Genomic DNA, 26772 nt, shown 5'->3' with positions numbered 1-26772 from the left:
CATTCTGCTCCCCCTTCCCACCTGAAAAGAACTCTGTTCCACTTGCCTCACATTCCATTACCTCAGTTCAAATTGGTAGACATTCCACTCCTTCACTCAAGAGCAGTCTGGGGCGCCTTACAGTACTAAATGTCGGTACCTCACCAAGATGTCTACGCCTTCAACCTAAGGAACTGCTTCCGGATTCAAAGCGGCAGGAGTGATATTCCCTTAGGTGTTTCAATCAGTGACCACCACTGAGCCAATGGATTGTGAACCAAATTTCTCCTGCACAGCCCAACATATACATTCGTCGCAAAGCACAGGTATCCCAACTAGTGTTTTAATATTTCTTCTTATGTCATCTATAATCATCATTTATCAACATTGTCCCAGCATTTTATGCCTTCCTCGCCCCGATTTTTAAGACACACTTACAACATTTGTTTCAATTCCTCTATTCAACATGTCACTATCATTCCCATTTTATAAGGCTTAAGAAAATACCCGACGTTAAAGATCAAGATTTTATAAAACTTGGGAGCAGCATCGAATTTTAAACTGTTCTGCCAAGCCAGTTGCTGAACTTTGAGAATAGATAGGATTATAATATTTTCATGACTGAAGTGCTTCTATGGAGACCTGGGTGATTTTTACAAACATCTCTGAAATGATTGATTTTTAATTTTTTTAAAAAATCTATTGTTTAAAGAATTACTTAACAAGCAGTGTTTTGAAAGCGACAGATAAATAGGAAAAGAAGTTCCATATTTATCATCTTTTATCATGATATTGTTTATTTGCATGAAGAAGAATGTATAAAAAAATTGATTCATGAAGAGACAATAATTCATGTAGGTGGCAAGAAAATTATTAATCAGAAAAAGATGAAATCCTTCAAGAGTCTCTCTTCAAAATAGTGAGAACTAAATACTACAACAGTATCTACAACAATTGGCAGTCCAAAATTAATTGCGAAAAGAAAGTGGCATTCCAAGAGATCTGATTAAGTTTGAAACATTTCTCACCGAAAAATGCAGATAATTTATTGTGGCCAATTTATATGCTGCGATTAAAATCTGGTCCAAAAAGTAAAGAAGTAAAATACTATATGATTAAACAGATGCAGAATTTTAAATAGAACAACTGAAAGTCAACAATAGGCTATCAATGGCAAAATGGCAAACTCACAGCAAATACTACACTTAGAGAAATCTGGTAAAAAGAATTTGTACTGTTGGTGTAAACGGTTCCACCACAAAACCGCGGTAGACTAAAGCGCGCTCGACGAAAGCGCGTATGTGACGTCATCACAGCGCAACGAAAACAGCACGCTGTGATCGGTAAACTTAAAATTAACGCGTAAATCTAAACCTAATCCCCCCAAACGTAACCCTAAACCTAACCCTAAGCCTAACCCTTAACCTAACCCTAAACCTAACGCTAACCCTTAACGTAACCCTAAACCTAACCCTAACGCTTAACGTAACCCTAAACCTAACCCTAACCCTTAACCTAACCCTAACCCTAACCCTTACCTTTATGTGAATCGGCTTGCTTTAAAAGCGCTTTTTAAAGCACCCTTTTTTCTCCGCGGCCGTATTTGTTGCGCTGCTGATGACGTCACGTACGCGCTTTAATCGGGCGCGCTTTAGTGGACCGCGGTTTTGACGGGTCACGGGTGTAAACCAATATTGCTTGTAAAGAAGATAATTGCTTTTCTAAAAATGTCAGAAATTAAGAAGCATTTTTGTTCTTTTTTCTTTATTTCTGGTGGCAGTGTTGCCAAGTTCAACAATTTCAGAAAATAATTTATTAAAGGATAAAACAAATTGAAAAGTAGATTTCTCGTTTCAGCTCGTTATTTTCTTATTAAATATTTCTAAACCTCCTGTTCCTTCAAACTACATAGAACTGTGTTTCCCCCAAAATAAGACTCGGACTCCAAAATAAGCACTAAGGTCTATATTTTCAGGAAACACGATTTCAGAGTGATCAGTCCGGCTAGGCGCACCCGCAACCAAAGTACGCACAAGAGGCGGCAAGCACGTGGGGATCTACGGTATTCGGCAGCAGCTACAACCTGCTGACCTATCAGTTGGCACACTCTGGGGTTGCGCAGCCCGTTAAACGCAGGTAAGTTGGTTCCCTGTCCAAGCAACCGACGGAGACAGAGGCGCGGAGGGGAAGAGGCGATCTGGACACGCTTGCGGGCAAGCCGAGAGTTGGTGGGTGGAATGGATGGGTGGCCGGGGGAAACTCGTCTTCACACGGCAGCACCAGCAGCAGACAGAGGGAGAGGCAAAGGGCAAAAGGCAGGCGATTCTGACATGCCAGGGGGGCCACAGGCAAGTCAAGATGGAAAGACGAGCCTCCTGCAGCCAGTCGCCCGCTCCAGCCCACAGACTCTCAGCTTTCCCTTGTCCCGCACCGCACATCCAGATCGCCTCCCCACCGCCTCCGTCTGCTGCTTGGACTGCTGTTTTATGCCCTGACTGCAGGGTGGCAAATAAGTAGGCTGCTGTCAAAACAAACTTCGCATCTGAAAAACAATTTGGATATACCGTATTCTTCAGAGTATAAGACACACCAGAGTATAAGATGCACCAAGATTTTGAAGAGGCAAATTTTTAAAAAGTTTTTGCACTCTGCAGACCTCCCAAAAACAGCCTGTTTTTCGTGAAAACGGGCCCATTTTTTTTGTCAAAAAAAGGGCATTCATAGCCTTTAGGACAGTGTTTCTCAACCTTGGCAACTTGAAAATGTCAGGACTTCAACTCCCAGAATTCCCCAGCCAGCAGATGCTGGCTGGGGAATTCTGGGAGTTGAAGTCCTGACATCTTCAAGTTGCCAAGGTTGAGAAACACTGCTTTAGGAGATTTGTAGAGTGCTCCTAGGGGCTGGGGGGGGGGGGGGGAGGCAAAATTGAGCAAAAAATGGGTCATTTTCTACCCACCCCAGCCCCCAGGAGCACTCTGAAAGCCTCCTAAAGGCTATGCACGGCCATTTTGGTGAAGGGGGTGGAGCCAAAAATGCTGTATTCAGTGTATAAGAGACACCCAGATTTTCAGCCTCTTTTTTAAGGGAAAAAGGTGCGTCTTATACTCCGAAAAATACGGTAGTGTTTAATTCAATGTGATGGGATGTCACATTCAAAGTTTTCTATTTTCTATAATTTTAGATTTTAATATTCAACTTTTAATTTTTTTCAACTTTTTTTTAGATTAGGGACACATTATTGCATTTTTAAAAGATTTTGCTGATATTGCTATTTGCCACAGTTAATTATTGCATAACAATCTAATTTTAAGGCTGACTTTTTTTAATTCCTTCAAACTTTCAAACTGAATTGAATTTGATTTTAATCCAGGTAGTTTCGGACTTGCAACAAGTCGCTTAACGGCTATTCAACGGTCCGTCCCCTAAAGGCATTTACAACATTCCAAGGGTCCAATGATTGCCCTCCTACCTGGTCATGTGACCTTTTGGGTGGTTGGCAATTGGCTTGGATTTATGGCTGTCTGCAGCATCCTGTGGTCTTGTGACTGTGGTTTAAGTTTTTGCCACAAACCAGCACCTTCTTCTGGTTTCGACCAAAAGCACCCACAGCAAGCAATGTGTCGGCTTAGCAATGGCAATATTCACTTAGCAACCACTGTGCAAAAAAAGGTTGCAAAATCAGATTGGTCACATGATGACCTGCCTTACGACCATCACAACTTTATGATTGTAATTGTCAGGTTCTATTAAAGTCCTAAATCAAGGACTACCTGTAGGCGGTTCACCGACAAAAGGGCGCCCGACTAAACCGCGGTGACAAAACCGTGAGTTCTAAACCGCGCCAACGAATGAGCGCTGAAGCGCGCCGACAACAGCGCGCCGACAGAAGCGCGCTCTAAACCTAACCCTAACCTTAACTCGCGCTTCTGTCAGCGCGCTGTTGTTGCCGCGTTGATGATGTTGCGGTTTTAGCGCCGCATTTTTGTCGGTGCGCTTTTGTCATGCATGCATTTGTTGGGTCACGCCTGTAGGCAGATTTAATATCACTATTATTTTGATATTTTATAACGCACTTTACTATGCCTGTATCCATAGCTTTTATTTTCTTTTTCATTTTTCTTATCTCTTCCCTATTTTTTCTCTGGTCGCATCTGTGAAATTCATCAGACGTAACTTATAATGTTTTACTTTTTATTTTTCTCGGGCCTTTTAACCCCCTTCCATAGCTGTGAATCTGCTTTAAATTTAGCCTTATTTTTATAATACTTTATAATACTTTCTATAATTCCAGTACCTACTGTTTTAGCCACTGCCGTTTAACTGACTGCTTTATTATGCTCCTTTTGCTTTGATTTATACAGATTTGTGTTTTATTTGTGTTTTTACTGTGGATTGTTCTGAGCGCTATTAACTTGAAGACAAATAATGTCTTGGAAGGAAGGTTATGTGAGATCTATGTTTGCCACACAGAACTTTCTCAGGTAGAAATAGATAGTTAAGCCAGTGAGGATTTTACTTCTAAATCCTTTACAATATTTAGCACTTTACTAGCTGAAGATACTATCAGCGGAAGCCATGCTAAAGTGCAGAATCTTCTTTTTATCACCCCGGCAAAGCCTTAAAAAAAAAAAAAAATCCTATATATGAATTTCTACCTCTTTATGGGATTTATGTATTAAACCCCATGTTCATAACTGAGTTTTGCTTATGGGAAATATCAAAATGTCAACCATTGTTTCTGTTAAAGGTCTTAACGATATCACAGTTTTTGGACTAGTAATGAAACACGTCGTTTGCTGTCGTTTGTAATGCATCTCATTAAATACGTTAATAGCATACGTTTTACTAAAAGGTCAGCCTTACTGTTGCTGGGACTTGGGCCTTTTAAACCAAAGGGGGGCGGGGGGGGAGAAGGAGTCAGGGTTTAAAGAAGCAGAAGGCGGTGCAGACAAAAAACGTCTCACCTGATACAGGTCTTCAAACACCGAGGAGCCGTTGCGGTTATGGGTAGTCCTTGACTTACAACCATTCGTTTAGTGACTCACAACCACTGCAGCTTTCCTGTGGTTATGTGGTGAAAATTTGGATGCTTGGCAGCTGGCATGTATTTATGATGGCCGTAGAGTCCTGAGGTCATGGGATTTACCTCTCGCGAACTTCTGGCATGATGCTAAGCCAAAAAGAAACAACCTTCACAAAGCATCTCTCCCTAGTTCTTTCTTGTCTGCCTATTACCGTATTTTTCAGAGTATATACCTTTTTCAGAGCCTTTTCAGTAGTAGCTCCGACCCTTTGGAACGATCTCCCCGTGGAGATTCGTACCCTCACCACCCTCCAGACCTTCCGCACAGCCCTTAAGATCTGGCTATCCCGCCAGGCCTGGGGTTAAAGATTGGGATCCGTCCCCACCCGAATGATGAATGAATGTTGCTTCTATTTTAATTATGTATTGTCTGTACATGTCATTACGTGTATCCCCCCCCCCCCCTATAGGTTGTAAGCCGCCCTGAGTCCCCTCAGGGAAAAGGGCGGCCTATAAATAAAAGCAATCTAATCTAATCTAATCTAATCTAATCTTTTTCTCTCAAAAAAGAGGCTGAAAATCTGGGTGCGTCTTATACACCGAATACAGCAATTTTTTTTGCCTCCTGAAACCCCGCCCCCCTTCACCAAAATGGCTGTGCACAGTCTTTAGCCGAGGTGGCGCAGTGGTTTAGGGTGCAGTACTGCAGCCACTTCAGCTGACTGCTAGCTGCAGTTCGGTGGTTCAAATCTCACCGGCTCAAGGTTTGACTCAGCCTTCCATCCTTCCGAGGTGGGTAAAATGAGGACCCAGACTGTGGGGGACGATATGCTGACTCTGTAAACCGCTTAGAGAGGGCTGAAAGCCCTATGAAGCGGTATATAAGTCTAACTGCTATTGCTATTTAGGAGGCTTCCAGAGTGCTTCTGGGGGCTGGGTAGGGCAAAAATGAGTGAAAAACGGGGCGTTTTTTTGCTCAATTTTGCCCCCCCCAATCCTCCAGGAGCACTCTATAAGCCTCCTAAAGGCAATGCATGCCCCCTTTTTAAACAAAAAATGGGCCTGTTTTTGTGAAAAAATGGGTCTTTTTTCCTCATTTTGGGGGGCGGGCACTCCCCAGGAGCACTCTACAAGCCTCCTAAAGGTTATTCATGCCCTTTTTTTAAAAGAAAGAAAAAACAGGCCCATTTTCGTGAAAAACAGGCTGTTTTTGGGAGATCTGCAGAGTGCAAAAACTTTTTTTAAAAATTTGCCTCTTCAAAATCTTAGTGTGTCTTATACTCCAGTGCGTCTTATACTCCAAAAAATGTTAGGCTTGTATTGCTTATTAACCCCTGGCTGTTTAGATTACAAAAGCAATGGACAACTTGTTTCCTTAATCCCCAGATGGGCCTTTATTTAAATGGCTCTTTGCATTTGAATGTTTTGACATATAATGAACATTTCAGGGACGTGACCCCCGAATGCTAAATAACAAAGTCAATGGGGAAGCCAGATTCACTTAACAACCATGTTGCTAACTTAACAACCGCAATGATTCACTTAACGACCGTGGGAAGAGAGATCATAAAATGGAGCAAAACTCACTTAACAGCTGTCTCACTAACAATGGAAGTTTGGGGCTCAATAATGGTAATAAGTCAAAGATGACCTGTATGAATTGTTTAATTACGTCACAATCCGTCACACAAAAAACTGAGCCAAGGTGGCGCAGTGGTTAAATGCAGCACTGCAGGCTACTGCTAGATCAGCAGGTCAGCGGTTCAAATCTCACCGGCTCAGGGTTGACTCAGCCTTCCATCCTTCCGAGGTGGGTAAAATGAGGACCCAGATTGTTGGGGGCAATATGCTGACTCTCTGTAAACCGCTTAGAGAGGCCTGAAAGGCCTATGAAGCGGTATATAAGTCTACTGCTATTGCTGCTATATAAAACTCTTAGCTGCCCTGAACAAATTCTTCCATGAGGTAATTAATATCATTTTCAGTGCCTCAACTGAAAACTTTTTTTCAGAAAACCCAAAACTTTCCTCTCTAATTTGGAGTTCAAGTAGTCCTCAGCATATAAATGGAACCTGCCCATTACAGTTGAACATTTATGATGGTCATAAAACAGGTTAGATAGGGTTAGGTTTCTTGTGGTCGTCATTAAGCGAAAGCCATCAAGGGACTGCAGGGAGGGGCCAACTGTCGGAACTTCGAATCCATGTCATGAGTCCCCTCATTCAGGTCAGTTACAATTTTAAATGGTCACTAAGTGAGCAGTCGTAAGTCAAGGACTACCTGTACTTACCTGTGTGTTTGGCCTTATGATTCCCTCAGATTTGACTTCCCACCCCCACAACTGACTCCTTCACTTCCCAGTCTTCCCAGTAAAAAAACACCGAGGAGCCGTTGCGGTTATGGGTAGTCCTTGACTTACAACCATTCGTTTAGTGACTCACAACCACTGCAGCTTTCCTGTGGTTATGTGGTGAAAATTTGGATGCTTGGCAGCTGGCATGTATTTATGATGGCCGTAGAGTCCTGAGGTCATGGGATTTACCTCTCGCGAACTTCTGGCATGATGCTAAGCCAAAAAGAAACAACCTTCACAAAGCATCTCTCCCTAGTTCTTTCTTGTCTGCCTATTACCGTATTTTTCAGAGTATATACCTTTTTCAGAGCCTTTTCAGTAGTAGCTCCGACCCTTTGGAACGATCTCCCCGTGGAGATTCGTACCCTCACCACCCTCCAGACCTTCCACACAGCCCTTAAGATCTGGCTATCCCGCCAGGCCTGGGGTTAAAGATTGGGATCCGTCCCCACCCGAATGATGAATGAATGTTGCTTCTATTTTAATTATGTATTGTCTGTACATGTCATTACGTGTATCCCCCCCCCCCCCTATAGGTTGTAAGCCGCCCTGAGTCCCCTCAGGGAAAAGGGCGGCCTATAAATAAAAGCAATCTAATCTAATCTAATCTAATCTAATCTAATCTTTTTCTCTCAAAAAAGAGGCTGAAAATCTGGGTGCGTCTTATACACCGAATACAGCAATTTTTTTTGCCTCCTGAAACCCCGCCCCCCTTCACCAAAATGGCTGTGCACAGTCTTTAGCCGAGGTGGCGCAGTGGTTTAGGGTGCAGTACTGCAGCCACTTCAGCTGACTGCTAGCTGCAGTTCGGTGGTTCAAATCTCACCGGCTCAAGGTTTGACTCAGCCTTCCATCCTTCCGAGGTGGGTAAAATGAGGACCCAGACTGTGGGGGACGATATGCTGACTCTGTAAACCGCTTAGAGAGGGCTGAAAGCCCTATGAAGCGGTATATAAGTCTAACTGCTATTGCTATTTAGGAGGCTTCCAGAGTGCTTCTGGGGGCTGGGTAGGGCAAAAATGAGTGAAAAACGGGGCGTTTTTTTGCTCAATTTTGCCCCCCCCAATCCTCCAGGAGCACTCTATAAGCCTCCTAAAGGCAATGCATGCCCCCTTTTTAAACAAAAAATGGGCCTGTTTTTGTGAAAAAATGGGTCTTTTTTCCTCATTTTGGGGGGCGGGCACTCCCCAGGAGCACTCTACAATCCTCCTAAAGGTTATTCATGCCCTTTTTTTAAAAGAAAGAAAAAACAGGCCCATTTTCGTGAAAAACAGGCTGTTTTTGGGAGATCTGCAGAGTGCAAAAACTTTTTTTAAAAATTTGCCTCTTCAAAATCTTAGTGTGTCTTATACTCCAGTGCGTCTTATACTCCAAAAAATGTTAGGCTTGTATTGCTTATTAACCCCTGGCTGTTTAGATTACAAAAGCAATGGACAACTTGTTTCCTTAATCCCCAGATGGGCCTTTATTTAAATGGCTCTTTGCATTTGAATGTTTTGACATATAATGAACATTTCAGGGACGTGACCCCCGAATGCTAAATAACAAAGTCAATGGGGAAGCCAGATTCACTTAACAACCATGTTGCTAACTTAACAACCGCAATGATTCACTTAACGACCGTGGGAAGAGAGATCATAAAATGGAGCAAAACTCACTTAACAGCTGTCTCACTAACAATGGAAGTTTGGGGCTCAATAATGGTAATAAGTCAAAGATGACCTGTATGAATTGTTTAATTACGTCACAATCCGTCACACAAAAAACTGAGCCAAGGTGGCGCAGTGGTTAAATGCAGCACTGCAGGCTACTGCTAGATCAGCAGGTCAGCGGTTCAAATCTCACCGGCTCAGGGTTGACTCAGCCTTCCATCCTTCCGAGGTGGGTAAAATGAGGACCCAGATTGTTGGGGGCAATATGCTGACTCTCTGTAAACCGCTTAGAGAGGCCTGAAAGGCCTATGAAGCGGTATATAAGTCTACTGCTATTGCTGCTATATAAAACTCTTAGCTGCCCTGAACAAATTCTTCCATGAGGTAATTAATATCATTTTCAGTGCCTCAACTGAAAACTTTTTTTCAGAAAACCCAAAACTTTCCTCTCTAATTTGGAGTTCAAGTAGTCCTCGACATATAAATGGAACCTGCCCGTTACAGTTGAACATTTATGATGGTCATAGAACAGGTTAGATAGGGTTAGGTTTCTTGTGGTCGTCACTAAGCGAAACCCATCAAGGGACTGCAGGAAGGGGCCAACTGTCGGAACTTCGAATCCATGTCATGAGTCCCCTCGTTCAGGTCAGTTACAACTTTAAATGGCCACTAAGTGAGCAGTCGTAAGTCAAGGACTACCTGTACTTACCTGTGTGTTTGGCCTTATGATTCCCTCAGATTTGACTCCCCCCCCCCACACAACTGACTCCTTCACTTCCCAGTTTTCCCAGTAAAAAAATTCAGCTGGCAATTGGTTCAGAAGAGGCAAGAGTTAAAGACATGGTTTTAAAAACAGAGTTTAAAAAATGATAAAATGATAAAAACACCTGGAAAGATGGTCAAGCAGGTTTACTAGTTGAGTTAAGAGCGATTCTACATTCATTTCAAATCTCTTTTACCCCTTGAATTATATAAACAGATGGAGGAACGGATGTTTAATTTTGTGTAATTAATTGAAAAAAGCTAGTGCCCCCCGTTTTAATTTTTTTTTCCTCTTAAGTACATGTAGTCCTCAACTTACAACTTCCGTTGAGCCCCAAATTTAAATGAGAGTTGTTAAGTGAATCTGGCCCCATTTTATGACCTTTTATGCCACATTTGTTAAGTGAATCTCGACAGTCATTAAGTTAGCAACCAAGTTGTTAAGTGAATCTGGCTTCCCAATTGATTTTGCTTGTCAGAAAGTTGCAAAAGGTGATCACATGACCCCAGGACACTAGAACCGTCATAAGTACATGCCAGTTGCACAGCGTAAAGATGTTGCAATAGTCATCCGTGTGGAAAATGGTCATAAGGCATTTTTTTCAGTGCTGTTGTAATTTTGAGCAGTCACTAAATGAGGACTGTATGTAGAATAAGCAGATCTAGGAATGGGCATTTAATTTTGTGTAATTAATAGATGGATTCGTAACTGGCTGACCAACCGCACTCAACGTGTAGCCCTCAATGGAACTGCATCAGCATGGAGGGAAGTATGCAGTGAAGTACCCCAAGGCTCTGTTTTAGGCCCAGGACTCTTCAACATCTTCATCAATGACTTGGACGAGGGGATAGATGGGGAACTCATCAAATTCGCAGATGACACCAAGCTGGCAGGAATAGCTTAAGACATAGAAGGATCTTGGCAGACTTGAACATTGGGCACTATCTAACAAAATGAAATTCAATGGTGAAAAGAGTAAGGTTCTACATTTAGGCAAGAAAAATGAAATGCACAGGTACAGTATAGGTGGTACCTTGCTCAACAGTAGTAACTGTGAAAGGGATCTTGGAGTCTGAGTGGACAACCATTTAAATAGGAGCCAGCGGTGTGCAGCAGCTGCCAAAAAAGCCAACGCAGTTCTAGGCTGCATCAACAGAGGGATAGAATCAAGATCACATGAAGTGTTAATACCTTAGTATTAATGCCTTAGTAAGGCCACACTTGGAAGGCTGCATTCAGTATTGGTTGCCACGATGTAGAAAAGATGTGGAGACTCTAGAAAGAGTTCAGAGAAGAGCAACAAAGATGATATGGGGACTGGAGGCTAAAACATACAAAAAACGGTTGCTGGAATTGGGTATGTCTAGTTTAATGAAAAGAAGGACTAGGGGAGACGTGATAGCAGTCTTCCAATATCTCCGTGGTTGCCACAAAGAAAAAGGAATCAAGCTATTCTCCAAAAAAACGGAGGGTAGGACAAGAAGCAATGGGTAGAAACAAATCAAGGAGAGAAGCAACTTAGAACTAAGGAGAAATTTCGTGACTGTTAGAACAATTAATCAATGGAACAACTTGCTTCCAGAAGTTGTGAATGCCCCAACACTGGAAGTCTTTAAGAAGATGTTGGATAACCATTTGTCTGAAATGGTTTAGGGTTTCCTGCCTAGGCAGAGGGTTGGACTAGAAGACCCCCAAGGTCCCTTCCAATTCTGTTATTCATGTTCTGTTCTATTCTATTCTAATACCCTGAGATGAATGGAGCCCCCAGTTTTTCTTTTTCCTCTCTTAAGTATGCAAAATGTCCATGTAAGAAACTTCATAATGCATTATTAATAATGCATTGCATGATTCACCTTGTACCTGTTTACAGACAAAGACTTAAAACCACAAAACCAACAATTAAATCTGTGAGGACTTGGACTTGGATTGAGGAGGCAAAGCTACAGGCTTGCCTTGATTGCACGGATTAGAATGTTTTCGAAAATACCTCTGCAGATTTAGATGAACCCACAAATACTATGTGTACTGACCAGGAACTTGCGAATATGCGGTAACAATAAACATTGGTTCGAATTATCTTTTCTTTTATGTACACTGAGAGGATATGCATCGAAGACAAATTCCTTGTGTGTCCAATCACACTTGGCCAATAAAGAATTCTATATACTGTCAATAATTATTGATTATTGCTATGAATAATATAAAAATACCACATTTTTGGAGTATAAGACGCACCTTTTTTCCTCAAAAAGAGGGTGAAAATTTGGGTGTGTCTTATACACTGAATACAGCATTTTTGGCCTCCCGAAACCCCGCCCTGCGCATCCCATTTTTTGCAAAAATGGACACGCAGAGGGTTTAGGAGGCCTGTAGGAGGCCTCCTCGGTCTGGGTAGTGCAACAATAAGTGAAAAAGGGCCCATTTTTTACTTGCCCTCCCAAGCTCCCAGGAGCACTCTGCAGGCTTTCTAAACTCTCTGCATGCCCCGTTTTTTGCTCATTTGTGCCCTCCCCACCCCCAGAAGCACTGTACAGGCCTTCCAAACCCTCTGCATGCCCCATTTTTCACAAAAAATGGGGCGTGTAGAGGGTTTGGGAGGCCTGCAGAGGAGGACAAAAACTTTTTTTTTTAAATTTACCTCTTCAAAATCTTTGGGCGTCTTATACTCCGGTGCATCTTATGATCCAAAAAATACAGTACATAATCACAGATAGATTCTTACTGTTCTTGAGCACGTTAGAATATTCCTGCCCTCCTTTCTTCTTGAATTCAGGGAAGGTATCTGGCTGGGGAAGTTGGTTGGCTATTAAGAGGGCCTTCTGCAACTTGATTCGGCTTTCCAGGAGCTGATCCCACAGGGCTTTTGGGAGAAATAAAGAAGGGGTGGAGGGGGAGAGAAACACAAAACATTAGCCGTCATTCATTTGTTGTATACGTAATTTTAAATAAGAGCGGACGACTCACAAAGAACGGTTTCACAATTTCAATTTTTTTTCCTTGCCTTATCTAAATTCCTTGGAGGGGAAAGTAGAAACTGTCTTTCCGAGCACGGTAGTCCTTTTTATTCAATCCAAGCAAAAATACAAACAGCTTCGCTTTCTTCCATTTATCTCCCACCCCATCCTCATGTATTTAAAATGATTATAGGTGAAATCCACTCCTGGGGCAGTTAAAACAACGAAGCCATATCAGAACAAGGGAAGTAATTTTTTTTTTTAAAAATGCAGGGAAAGAAAAAGCAGCCGCAAAATCTTCTACAGAAATCTTCTCAGCAATTTTAACAGAATACGGTATTCATCCTATCCTAGCGCTGCAGGTCGTCCTCAACTTACAACCACAATGGAGCTCAGCATTTCTGTTGCTAAACAAAGGAGTTATTAAATACGTTTTATCTCACTTTTTTTGCCGTAGTTGTTAAGCGAGATTGTTAAGTGAATCACGTGGTCAGTAAGTGAATCTGGCTGCTCCCCCCCCCCAGTGACTTTGCTTGTCAGAAGCCGGCGGGGGGAAGGTTACAAATGGTGATCACGTGACCCAGGATATTATGACTGTCGTACACACATGCTAGGTTCCACGGGATCCCATTTTGATCGTGGGATCCTGCAATGTTCATAACTGTGAACAACCTATCACATTTCTCTTTGTTCAGTGCTGGTGTAACTTCAAAAAGTCACAGAATGAATGATCGCAAGTCATAAATGTGATCCATTTAATAAATATTTCACAGAAACCCTTAGTCCTCGACGTACGACCGGTCACTTAATGACTGAAGGTACAACAGAGCTACCTGGAGGTAGTTATGGATCCAAATTTCCAATGGTTGCCCCCCCCCCTCCGAGTCATGTGATCACACCAGGTGCTCAGCAACGGGGCTGCCTTCACAGCTGTTTGCAGCATCCCACAGTCACGTGACTCTGTTTTACAATGGTTTTGCCAAAAAAATAATAATCAGTAGTTAATTCTGGTTTTTTTTTGCCAGAAGTGCCATCCCCGGGCAAACCATTGCTTTGCTTAATGACCCTGGTGTTTGCTTAACAACCCTGGCACAAAAGGTCATAAAATCAGATAAGAATAGAATAGAATAACCAAGTCGGAAGGGACCGAGCCTTCTCGGTAGTAGCTCCGACCCTTTGGAACGATCTCCCCGTGGAGATTCGTACCCTCACCACCCTCCAGACCTTCTGCATAGCCCTCAAAACCTGGCTATCCCGTCAGGCCTGGGGTTAAAGAATGTAACTCACCCCCACCCGAATGGTATGAATGTTGTGCTCTATTTTTAATTATGTATGCTCTTATGTGTTATTGTTTGTATCCCCCCTTCCCATGAGTTGTGAGCCGCCCTGAGTCCCCCCAGGGAAAAGGGCGGCCTATAAATAAATTTCAATCTCAATCTCAATCTCAACCTTGGAGGACTTCTAGTCCACCCCCCTGCTAAGGCAGGAAACCCTATACCAGTGATGGCTAACCTTTTTGCCGTCGTGTGACGAAAGCGTGTGTGAACTGCCAGGGGTCTCTTTTGACTCCCGACCCAGGAAGCCACGAAGACCTCACCTAAGAAACAAAGGGGAACCTCCGACTCACCGATTTGATTTTTCACCGCTTTTCCCTTTGCTACTTCTTCCGCTGCTTCGCCTTGAGAGCGGGTCAGGAGGATTCCGCTTTCTGGATCCCTATCGACCTCTGCCATTTCCTCCTCGCTCTCCTTCACGCCTTCCTGTGAATCACTTTCACCTTCGTAGTCTTCTCCAGAGCTGGCTTCTTCTTCTTCTTCCTCGCTCCCAAGGTCATCCATCCCGTCGGCAAATTTCTCAAAATCGTCAATGGCCTGGAAACTGAAGGCTGGTTTTTTCAGCTTTTTGTCTTCTTTGGTATCACTGGCTGCCTCTTCCTCCTCCTCCTCTTCCTCCTCTGTTTCTGGACTCTCATCTTCAGCCAAAGATTCACTGTCAAGATCACCTTCACCTGTCTCCTCACCTGATGTTTCTTCATCTACCAATAAGAAAACACAATGGTTAATGGTTAAGGTTTGAAAGGAGGAGATATAATTGGAGGAAATTGTAGAGAGTTGTTCAAGAAAATGATATCAAATGTTAAGTATTAATGTTGTCATATTGTTATGTTATTATATTATTAATAGGATGGCGAGGAATTATGACAACAAAGATGTATAATATGATTATTTAAACATAACTGTACCCAGAATACACACTGTCTGATGAAAATTGAATGTTACATAAATAAAACAAAAACATGGGGAAAAAAGATTGGTGAAAGACGGACTTATAATTGCAACTACTCGTAACCTGCAAGGTAATTCTTGACCAAGAATATGATTTTTAAGAAACCAGAAAGTAACAAATGAGAATATTTATAATTCTTTTCTTGCTTATTTCAGGGGCAATAACCTACACGTGAGATGCAATAGCAATAGCAATAGCAGCTAGACTTATATACCGCTTCATAGGGCTTTCAGCCCTCTCTAAGCGGTTTACAGAGTCAGCATATCGCCCCCACAGTCTGGGTCCTCATTTTACCCACCTCGGAAGGATGGAAGGCTGAGTCAACCTTGAGCCGGTGAGATTTGAACAGCCGAACTGCTGATCTAGCAGTGAGCTGAAGTAGCCTGCAGTGTTGCATTTAACCACTGCGCCACCTCAGCTCTTGCAAGAGCCAGCTCTCAAATTATTAGAGATTAGATTTTATAAAGATTCTAGTGATGCCAGCAGGGTTTCCCCCCCCCCCCCGATTGTAACATTAATGTGTTAAGTAAATAATAAGTATACACTTGTACAGGTAGTCCTTGACTTACGACCACAATTAAGCCCAAAATTTATGTTGCTACGTGAGATATTTGTTAAGAGAATTTTGGCCCATTTTAAAACACTTCTTGCCAAAGTTGTTAAGTGAATTATTGCAGTTGTTCAGTTAGTAGCACGGTTGTTAAGTGAATCTGGCTTCCCCCATTGACTTTGCTTGGCAGAAGTTCGCAAAATCGGATCACATGACCCTGGGACATGGCAACCATCATAAGTATGAACCATATTGCCAAGCATCCAAATTTTGATCACGTAACCATTCTGCAATGGTCATAAGTACGAAAAACAGTTCTGTCACACTTTTTCAGTGCTGTTATAATTTTGAATGGCCACTAAATGAACTGTTGTAAGTCAAGGACTACCTCTATATAAAAACACAAAAAAGGCACTGGTTTCTGAATCCAGGAAGGAAGGAAGGAAATATGTTTTTGGTGAAAAAGGTTTAGCCCCCCCCCCACCTTTTCAGAAGATTGTAAATCAAGGACTGGATATTACTCCGTATAGGATTTATGGTATAATTGGCTAGGGGAAAGGGGGGGGGGGAGTAGGAAGGCAAAACAAGAAAGGAAGAAAGATCAACAAATTAAAAAACAACTGCAAAACCGGAAAATGATTAAAAGATAGAAATACGAAATAGACTGTAGCAAATAAAAAATAGGAAATGGATACAAAATGAGTCAAATGTAATAAAGGTTGTTATATATAGAATATATAGAATGTTATATATAGAATGAAGAAAAAAGATGTATGAAATAGTATAAAAATGCACACACACATACACACATACATACCTACATACATACATATATAGTTATAGTTATATAGTTATAGTTATATAGTTATAGTTATATAGTTATAGTTATATAGTATGTACAGATAAAAGAATCACAACAGATATGTAAAAGAAGTGTAATGTGTTGCAAAGATGTGATGTTTGCATAAACAAAATATTTTTTTTAAAAAAAAGGATATCAACGAAATGCACAGGTACAGAATAGGTGGTACCTGGCTCAACAGTAGTAACTGTGGGTGGGATCTTGGAGTCCTAGTGGACAACCATTTAAATATGAGCCAGCCGTGTGCAGCAGCTGCCAAAAAAGCCAAAAAAGTTCTAGGCTGCATAAACAGAGGGATAGAATCAAGATCACGTGAAGGGTTAATACCACTTTATAATGCTTTGGTAAGGCCACACATGCAATATTTGCATCCAGTTTTGGTCGCCACGGTGTAGAAAAGATGTGGAGACTCTAGAAAGAGTGCAGAGAATAGCAACAAAGATGATTAAGGGACTGGAGGCTAAAACATATGAAGAACGGTTGCAGGAACTGGGTATGTCCAATTTAATGAAAAGAACGACCAGGGGAGACATGATAGCAGTCTTCCAATATCTCAGGGGTTGCCACAAAGAAGAGGGAGTCAAGCTATTCTCCAAGGAACCTGAAGACAGGACAAGAAGCAATGGGTGGAAACTAATCAAGGAGAAAAGCAACTTAGAACTGAGGAGAAATTTCCTGACAATTAGAACAATTAATCAGTGGAACAGAAGTTGCCTACAGAAGATGTGAATGCTCCAACACTGGAAGTCTTTAAGATGTTGGATAGCCATTTGTCTGGAACGGAATAGGGCCGCGATGGCAAACCTATGGCACGCGTGCCACAGGTGGCACACAGAGCCATTTGTTAGGGCATGCAAGGTGTTGCCCTGTCAGCTCCAGCGCGCATGCGCGCGCTGGCCAGCTGACTTCAGCCTTTTTTTTTTTAGGGTGTTTTTCACCCACCAGAGGCTTTCTTGAAGCCCACAGAGCGCAAAAAAACGGCTCTACGGGCAAACCGGAAGTTCAGGAATGGACTTCCACTTTGCTCATAGGGCCATCTTTCAGAGAAGCTCCTGAAGGTGGGGTGGGGAGGCTGTTTCTGCCCTTCCCCAGGCTCCTAGAAAGCCTCTGAAGCCTAGGGAGGGCGAAAAAGGTGTGCCAAAAGTGGGGGAGGGGGGGAGTGCTGGTTGTGCGTGTATGCATGCTGGGTCGCACGCATAGCATTATGAGTGTTGTACACCCATGCATGACCCTCCTGCCCTCCCCCCGCGTTTGGCACGTGAGCCAAAAAAGGTTCGCCATCACTGGTATAGGGTTTCCTGCCTAGGCAGGGGGTTGAACTAGAAGACCTCCAAGGTCCCTTCCAACTCTGCTATTGTATTGTATTGTATTACTGTACACAATACATGTGAGTATTTTATACCACAACTGCAGGATCATATACAACTAAGGATACCAACAGCCAGCTGAAATCTACCAGTTGATTCTCACCTGCATATCTAACCTTCTTTTTAAAATTGCCCTAACCCCTACCTCAAAAACTGTAGATGATGAGCCAAGGTGGCGCAGTGGTTAAATGCAGCACTGCAGGCTACTGCTAGATCAGCAGGTCAGCGGTTCAAATCTCACGGGCTCAGGGTTGACTCAGCCTTCCATCCTTCCGAGGTGGGTAAAATGAGGACCCGGATTGTTGGGGGCAATATGCTGACTCTCTGTAAACCGCTTAGAGAGGCCTGAAAGGCCTATGAAGCGGTATATAAGTCTACTGCTAAGTCTACTGCTAGATGTTTCTTCCCTTATAACAGGGGTGTCAAACTCAAGGCCCGTGGGCCAAATCTGTCCGACAGGGTGCTTAAATGGGGCCAGCCTGGAAATAGCAAAGGATCGGCCCGTGGTGCCTCTGGCAGCCAAAATGGGGCACGAGGCCCACTGCTTTCAGTCTGGATGCTTCTTGCAGCATTTTGCCGGCCAAGTCGGGGTGCAGGGAAACTGCGCGAGGGCCCCCCTCATGCCCCGTTTTCGCCGGCAGGGTGCTGCAGGAGACGTTCGTCCCGTCTCCTACCCCACCCCCACCCCCCCGGCTCGACGGAGAACTACAATGCTGGTGTGGCCCTCGAGGAAATCCAGTTTGACACCCCTGCCTTACAATGTTGACAAGCCTGGAAATTTCAATAAACCTAATTAATCATACAATACCCTCTAGAGATTTGGGGCTATTAAAGTTAAAGAAATTATACATACCGTGTTTCTGTGAAAATAAGACATGGTCTTATTTTCTTTTAACAACACCCCCGCCCCGAAATAAGCACTTGGCCTTATTTCAAGGGAGGTCTTATTATTTTTGAGGTACAGGAGGTGGCCAGCGTGGTCAGCTCACGGCAGCTGCTGTATTGCAATATTTTCGGTGGGGGTCTCATTTTAGGGGATGTGCTCAAAAGCCCGATTGGGTTTATTATCCAGGGAGGTCTTATTTTCAGGGAAACAGGGTACATTCCACACATCTCGTCCCAAAAGCATCAGTTCTTACATTTTCCACTCTACGAGGCACGTAGAATACCAACCTCAGGGGTTTTGGCCCAAAGGGACCACTGGAAAGTCTCCAGCAGATTAAAATCTCAAACTCCCGCTTATCCACCGCAGGAGCCGGACTGATTAAAAGAGCCATTGATTAGCTGACAGCCTTTCCCATTGAATAATGAGATAATGGGTGAGCATTACAAAGTGATTCCCTTACCCATGTCTTCATAAAGAGGGTAGGAGGTGTTGTATATGAGAAAGATACAGTTCCTGCAAGATCCATGTGTGTGTGTGTGTGTGTGTGTGTGTGTGTGTGTGTGTGTGTGTGTGTGTTTGTATGTATCAGTGGTGGGTTTAGGCAGTACGTCCCAGTACAGGCGTACCGGAGCCTGCCCGGAGCACTGGATACTATTCCGTTACGGTGCTCCGGAGGGCCCACCAGCCGCCGGAACTCCTTATCGGTCTTTTTAAGCGTGGCACGACAAAACCGCGGTCCACTAAAGCGCGCCCGATTAAAGCGCGTACCTGACGTCATCAGCAGCGCGACAAATACGACCGCGGAGAAAAAAGGGCGCTTTAAAAAGCGCTTTTAAAGCAAGCCGATTCACGTTAAGGTAAGGGTTAGGTTTAGGGTTAGGTTAAGGGTTAGGGTTAGGTTAAGCGTTAGGGTTAGGTTTAGGGTTAGGTTAAGGGTTAGCGTTAGGTTTAGGGTTAGGTTTAGGGTTAGGGTTAGGTTTCGGGGGTTAGGTTTAGGTTTACGCGTTAATTTTAGCTTTACAGCTCACAGCGTGCTTTTTTCGTCACGCTGTGATGACGTCAGGTACGCGGTTTCGTCAAGCGCGCTTTAGTCGACCACGGTTTTGTGGTGGAACCTTTTTAAGTCTTTGGCGTTTCCGCGCATGGCACATACAGCACCTGTGTGACACTCTGCTGAGCAGCTGGAACATCGCTCACCTCCTTTTCTTAGTCAAGGGAGCCAGCATTGTCCAAACACAGCATGGCTATATGCCTGTTCTGACCAAGGCTTCACAAAACCACGAAGCAGACTCCTAGTTCTGACAAACCCCCTTTTGATTAAGCTAATGTGAATTCCTCTCGTTCACATCCAGCAAAGCCCCAGCAAACAGTCTTTCAAGGCTGAATTTACAACCACAGACCTTATCAGCCTTGGAGAGCTGCCAGGCCGATATCTTCCAAACGGAAATACTTGGCAAGGAGTCTCTGAGAGTCACAAACAAATCTTCACACTAATTAAACAAACTGTCGTATTTTTCGGAGTATAAGACACACCTTTTTCCCCTCAAAAAAAGAGGCTGAAAATCTGGGTGCGTCTTATACCCTGAATACAGCATTATTATTTTTTGCCACCCGAAACCCCGCCCCCTTCACCAAAATGGCCCTGCATAGCCTTTAGGAGGCTTTCAAGAGTGCTCTTGGGGGTTCGCGAGGGCAGAAATAGATGAAAAACAGACCTTTTTTTGCTCAATTTTGCCCCCCCCCCCAGCTGCCAGAAGCATGCTATAAGTCTCCTATAGGCCCTTTTTTGGAAACAAACGGTCCTGTTTTTGAAAAAAATGGGTTGTTTTTTTCCTTGTTTTTGCCCCCCACCCTCCAGGAACACTCTACAAGCCTCCTAAAGGCTATTCATGCCCTTTTGTTGAAGAAAAACGGGTCCCTTTTTCACAAAAAATGGGCCATTTTTGGGAGGTCTGCAGAGTGCAAAAACTTGTTTTAAAAATTTGCCACTTCAAAACCTTGGTGCGTCTTATACTGCAAACTCCACTCCCCTTTCACTCCTCTTTATTGCCTATGGGAGGGGTCATTCACATCCACCTGTGGCCTGACTCCCGAGTTGGCCCTTGTTCCTCAACTGTTCCCTTCTCCTAGCACCTCTGCGCATGCGCACATCAGGAACAGGCTCCAGCTATTCTTCTGCCCCACTGATCTCCGACTCAGAAGGCAGCTGATAACTGTCGGATGGCCATGGCCCCGTCTCTTCCTCCAACACAGAGCCCTCATCACAGCCTCGCCCAGACTCCAGGACTGGCCCATGTTCCTCCCCAACCGCCTCACTGTCTGAGTCTGCCACTAGCTCTGCTGGCGGGCCACAACAAAGCCAAAGGCGCACAGAACGCTGTAACTTTCTCACCGAAGTGGTACCTATTTATCTACTCGCACTTTTATGCTTTCAAACTGCTAGATTGGCCAGATCTTGCAGGCGAGGACAGGAGCTCATGCCATTGTGTGGCATTAGGGTCTCAAACTCAGGATGTCAGCATCTTAACCAACTGAACTATTGCGCCAAGAATGTACTGATCTTCGGTAAATAGCTAGGTTCTTCTGCTAGGAGTTTGGTTCTTCCAAATTATATCAAAGTGCCGATACCATTGTGGCAATTAAAATACCCAAGGACTGGGCTGAAAAGAAGGACCAGCAAACTAAGTCCTTGACTTATAGCCGGTCACTTAGCAGCTACTTCAAATGGCAGTGGACTTCCCTGGGAGTTCTTACAATCCAGTTCCAAGGTTCCAAAAAGAACTATTTCCTGGTCCTGTGAAGTACTGTAGTACTCATCAATAGCAATAGCATACCACTTAGTTCAAGTTTCAAGTTTATTAGAATTTGTATGCCGACCACTCCCATAGGGACTCTGGGCGGCTCACAACAGACAAGAAACATTTAATTTTAAAAAATGGAGATAAAAATAAAATAAAAATACAGTATTAAAATTCATGTCACCCATTCCATCTAAGCGGGGCTGGATATCAATCAACAGCCCCAGGCCTGCCGGAACAGCCAGGTCTTGCTGGCTTTACGGAAGGCCGGGAGAGTAGTAAGGGTCCGGATCTCTGCAGGTAGATCGTTCCGCAGGGCCGGCGCAGCAACAGAGAAGGCCCTCCCCCGGGGAGTCGCAGCCGGCATTGACTCTTCATAGTGCTTTTACAGCCCTCTCTAATGGTTTAGAGTCACCATATTGCCCCCAACATTCTGGGTCCTCAACCCCATCAACCAGCCCACATTATGCCAGTTTGTAGAGTCCTGCAGTCATGTGACGGCATTTTACAACGGGTTTACCAAAAACTGGCATTTATTTCTGCTTTTTAACAAAATCAACCCATGGCCAACCGTTGGTTCACTTCTTAACTACCACATTCCCTTAACGACTACCACACACACACACACAAAGGATATAAAATCAGGTTGGTCACATGGGTGATCCCCTTTAGGACCGTCACGACTGAAGACGACAAAGGGCAGGCTCCATTACAGTTGTAACCTGAGGACTACTTGGAATTTATAAGGAAAATCTATGAGGGTAGTTCTCGGCCTACGACCACAATTGAGCCCAAAATTTATGCCGCTAAGTGACAAATTTGTTAAGTGAGTTTTGTCCCATTTTGCTTGTTAAGTGAATCACTAGCAGTTGGTAAGTGAGTAACACAGTTGTTGGGTGAACCTGGCTTCTCCGTTGACTTTGCTTGCCAGAAAGCTAGAAAAGGTGATCACGTAACCCTGGGACACTGCAACCGTCATAAATTAAGAGCCAAGGTGGCGCAGTGGTTAAATGCAGCACTGCAGGCTACTGCTAGATCAGCAGTTCAGCGGTTCAAATCTCACCGGCTCAGGGTTGACTCAGCCTTCCATCCTTCCGAGGTGGGTAAAATGAGGACCCGGATTGTTGGGGGCAATATGCTGACTCTCTGTAAACCGCTTAGAGAGGGCTGAAAGCCCTATGAAGCGGTATATAAGTCTACTGCTATTGCTATAAATACGAAGCAGTTGTCAAACATCCGAATGTAAATCTCGTGGCCATGGGGATGCTGCAAGGGTCACAAGGGTGAAAAATGGTCGTAAGTCACTTTTTATTCAATGCAGTTGTAACTTTGAATGGTCACTAAATATACTGTTTTTAAGTTGAGGACTACCTGCATAGACTCTACAGATTTAAATTTTGATTTTTAATGTGCAAACGTCTGGCAGGGACGTGGAGGCTCAGTGGCTAAGACGCTGAGCTTGTCTATCAGAAAGGTTGGCAGTCTGGTGGTTCAAATCCCTAGCAGCACATAACAGAGTGAGCTCCCGTTGCTTGTCCCAGCTTCTGCCAACCTAGCAGTTCGGAAGCATGTAAAAAATGCAAGTAGACAAATAGGAACCACCTTTGGTGGGAAGGGAACAGCGTTCCGTGTGCTTTCGGCGTTGAGTCATGCCAGCCACATGACCACGGAGATGTCTTTGGGCAGCTCTGGCTCTTCGGCTTTGAAACGGAGATGAGCACCGCCCTCTAGAGTCAGGAACGACTAGCACATATGTGCGAGGGGAACCTTTATCTTGAAACGTCTGGCAGGGCACCAGTCACGATAAAATCTATACTCTGAAAAGAATGGGGAACTTATGTATTTTGTATTCCAGGCTGCCGGTATGGTGTGACTGATCAAAGAACGGGGCCATGGGAGAGAATGCTCTCTGCTAGTGCTCCACATCATAACATGGTCAATTTATGTCAATAAGAAACGGGCCTCTGTTATCCTTTTATTATTTAAAGTGTTTGCATACCATCCGTTATGCAACAGATATTACGACATCGGAGGAATAACTCAAATATATCATAAAAGTCACGCCATTAATAAAACGAGGCAGCAAGGAGAGGCGGGCGGCAGGAGAAGACATTTTTCAAATTAAAGAGCCTGGGAAGATAAACACTGTTTTAAACCAGAATATTTAAAGAGAGAATTCTAATGAAGGCCCCGAAGACCCTTCCCTCCCTCACTTTAAGCCAGGGGTGTCAAACTCGATTTCACTGAGGGCCGCATCAGGATTGTGTTTGACCTCAGGGGGTCAGCGTGGGTATGGCTGGGCTGGGCGTTGCCAGCTCAACGTTACTCGTGTCGGGGGGGGGGGGGGGGGCTGTGGCAGCCCAAGCCCTTTGCCAACAAAAACAGGCTCCCGAGCTCCGTTTTTGACTGCGACAGCCTCCTGCAACCCTCTGCCAGCGAAAGCAGAGCTCGGGAAGGTCGCCCATGGCCCTTCCAAGCTCCATTTTCACTTGTAGAGGCACCACAGGCTAGACTTGAGAGACCGCCTACTGCCAATTACCTCCACTAGACCAATTAGATCCCACAGACTAGGCCTCCTCCGAATTCCATCCGCCGGCCAGTGTCGACTGGCGACTACCCGGAGGAGAGCCTTCTCGGTGGCTGCTCCGACCCTCTGGAACGAACTCCCCGTGGAGATTCGAACCCTCACCACCCTCCAGGCCTTCCGCAAAGCCCTTAAAACCTGGCTGTTCCGACAGGCCTGGGGCTAAAGAACCGTTGCCCCTATCTCGAATGGTATGATTGTTGTGCTTTTTAACTATGTATAGCTTTGTGTTCTTGTTAAACTGTTTGTATCCCCCCTTCCCTTTTTGAGTTGTGAGCCGCCCTGTGTCCCTTTAGGGAAAAGGGCGGCATACAAATGAAATAAAACTCAAACTCAAACTAGTCCTTCGCTGGGAGACCCTGTGGGCCAGATCTAAGCACCCCCCGGGCCGTATCCAGCCGCCGGGCCTTGAATTTGGCACCCCTGCTTTAAACTCGTGGAGCAGTCTGACGGGATATAACCAGCTATCATTTCACGCTGCCCACGGTTCATTAACAGTCCTGAAGAAACTTCAGCTCTGAAAGAATTGATGCCAGATACCAGCCACTTGGGCATAAATGGGGTACACCTCCTGCTCCCTATATGACACCCCTCCCCCAACATATGGCATCCAGAGGTCAAGGGCTGCCAAACGTGCATTTTTCTCTGGCAGATCCCCAAAAGGTGACAGAAGGGGAGAGAATAAATTTAATCCCAGGAGATGCCAGCCAACAATGCCACTGGTCATTTGCTCACGTTGGCATTCATCTCTCTAGGTCTCAAGAGCAAAAAAAATTGCAGTCCAAACTCCTCTTGCTGGCAGGTCTACCCAGGCCGTTTATGTATGGATAGCTTGCGACAGGTAGTCCTCGACTTACAACAGTTTGTTTAGAGACCATTCAAAGTTACAAAGGCACTGAAAAAAGTGACTTGCGACTGTTTTTCACACTTACAACCATTGCATCATCCCCATTGTCACGTGATCAAAATGCAGACGCTTGCCAACCGATTCATATTAACGACGGTTGCACTGTCCCAAGGTCATGCGCTCAATTTTCGGGCAGTTCGAGCCTCACTGGCTCAAGGTTGACTCAGACTTCCATCCTTCCGAGGTCGGTAAAGTGAGGAACCAGATTGTTGGGGGCAATATAGCTGACTCTGTAAACCGCTTAGAGAGGGCTGTAAAAGCACTGTGAAGTGGTATAGAAGTCTAAGTGCTATTGCTGAACTCAGTGGGGAAGCTGGGTTCACTTAACAACCATGTTATTAATTTAACAACTGTGGTGACTCGCTTAACGAATGTGTCAAAAAAGACCCCCAAATGGGGCAAAACTCTCTTAACAAATCTCTAGCTTTAAGCAACAGAAACTTTGGGATCCATTGGGTCGCAAGTCGAGGATGAGCCGCAGTGGCACAGTGGTTAGAGTGCAGTACTGCGGGCTACTTCTGCTGCCTGCCGGCTGCCTGAAATTTGGCAGTTCGAATCTCATCCGGCTCAAGTTTGACTCAGCCTCCCATCCTTCCGAGGTGGGTAAAATTGTTGGGGGGGAAGAGGCTGTAAACTGCTTAGACAGGGCTGTAAAGCACTTTGGAGGTATATATAAGTCTTAAGTGCTATTGCTATTGTTATTACCTGTACATCATTCTTCCTGGGAAAGCAAATTTTAAAACATGAGCTGAACCATTGTGTCATTCCTAAGAAGTGGCTCAGGAAATTAGTTAGTCCTTGAGTTACAATCATTTGTTTGGTGACCATTCCAAGTTAGAACAGCACTGAAAAAAGTGACTTACAGCTGTTTTTTACACTCACGACTGTTGCAGCCTACTCATGGCCATATGATCAAAATTCGGGCACTTGAGAGACCGCCTACTGCCAATTACCTCCACTCGACCTATTAGATCCCATCGATTAGGCCTCCTCTGAGTCCCATCTGCCGGTCAATGTCGACTGGCAACTACGCGGAGGAGAGCCTTCTCGGTGGCAGCTCCGACCCTATGGAACGATCTCCCCATGGAGATTCGTACCCTCACCACCCTCCAGACCTTCTGCACAGCCCTTAAAACCTGGCTGTCCCGACAGGCCTGGGGCTAAAGACTGTAACCCGCCCGAATGGTATGAATGTTGTGTTTTTTAATGATGTATTGTCCTACATGTTAAATGTTTGTTTCCCCCCCCCCTTTTTGAGTTGTAAGCCGCCCTGAGTCCCCCCAGGGAAAAGGGCGGCATATAAATAAACTTCTCTCTCACTTGGGAACTGGCACGTACGTATGATTTGCAGATCCCAAATCTTGTGAGTATCCTGCATTGGGGGGGGGGGGTGGATTCTGCATACGAATGGGTGATCGCATGAATCCTTGCATAAACAATTCTGACGAAGACAGTCCTACGCAGGGATCATGCGATCACCATTTGTAACCTTCCCAGGTAACATCCGACAAGCAAGGTCAACGGGGGGAAAGCCAGATTTGCTTAACAACTGCATGGTTCACTTCATAATTGTGGCAAAAGTCGCTTAAGACAACTGCCTTGCTTAATGACAGAAATTTTGAGCTCAAATGTGGCTGTAAATCGAGGATTACCTGTAGAGCAAAACTTACTGCATTGGTGTCTGGTTTGCCAATTGCACAGTGGCAGATAGGACAGTGCAGAGGGTCAATGTCATTCCCCAGAGGATCGTGGGTTTCCCTCTCCCCTCCTTGGAAGAGCTTAATAGCTCCCGCTGCCTTAAGAAAGTT

General features: G+C 44.4%; 1 protein-coding gene across 1 annotated transcript in view; it reads right to left on the bottom strand.

Annotated features, from left to right (window-relative positions):
* AATF (apoptosis antagonizing transcription factor) overlaps positions 1-26772 on the bottom strand; it is a 120643-nt gene that overhangs the window by 86027 nt on the left and 7844 nt on the right. Inside the window, exons 3-4 of the mRNA XM_087717125.1 lie at positions 14352-14759; positions 12493-12630 (exon numbers count right to left, since the gene is read on the bottom strand). Of these exons, the coding sequence (XP_087573251.1) occupies positions 12493-12630; positions 14352-14759 (546 nt within the window). The remainder of the gene's footprint in view (positions 1-12492; positions 12631-14351; positions 14760-26772) is intronic.

This window comes from Thamnophis sirtalis, unplaced genomic scaffold (assembly GCF_051295495.1).
Source record: "Thamnophis sirtalis isolate CommonGarterSnake01/CBP01778 unplaced genomic scaffold, rThaSir2_p1.2 scaffold_6, whole genome shotgun sequence".
In the NCBI taxonomy this organism is placed as follows: domain Eukaryota; kingdom Metazoa; phylum Chordata; class Lepidosauria; order Squamata; family Natricidae; genus Thamnophis; species Thamnophis sirtalis.
Note: the sequence above shows the minus strand (reverse complement) of the source record. Positions and strands in the feature narration are given on the sequence as shown.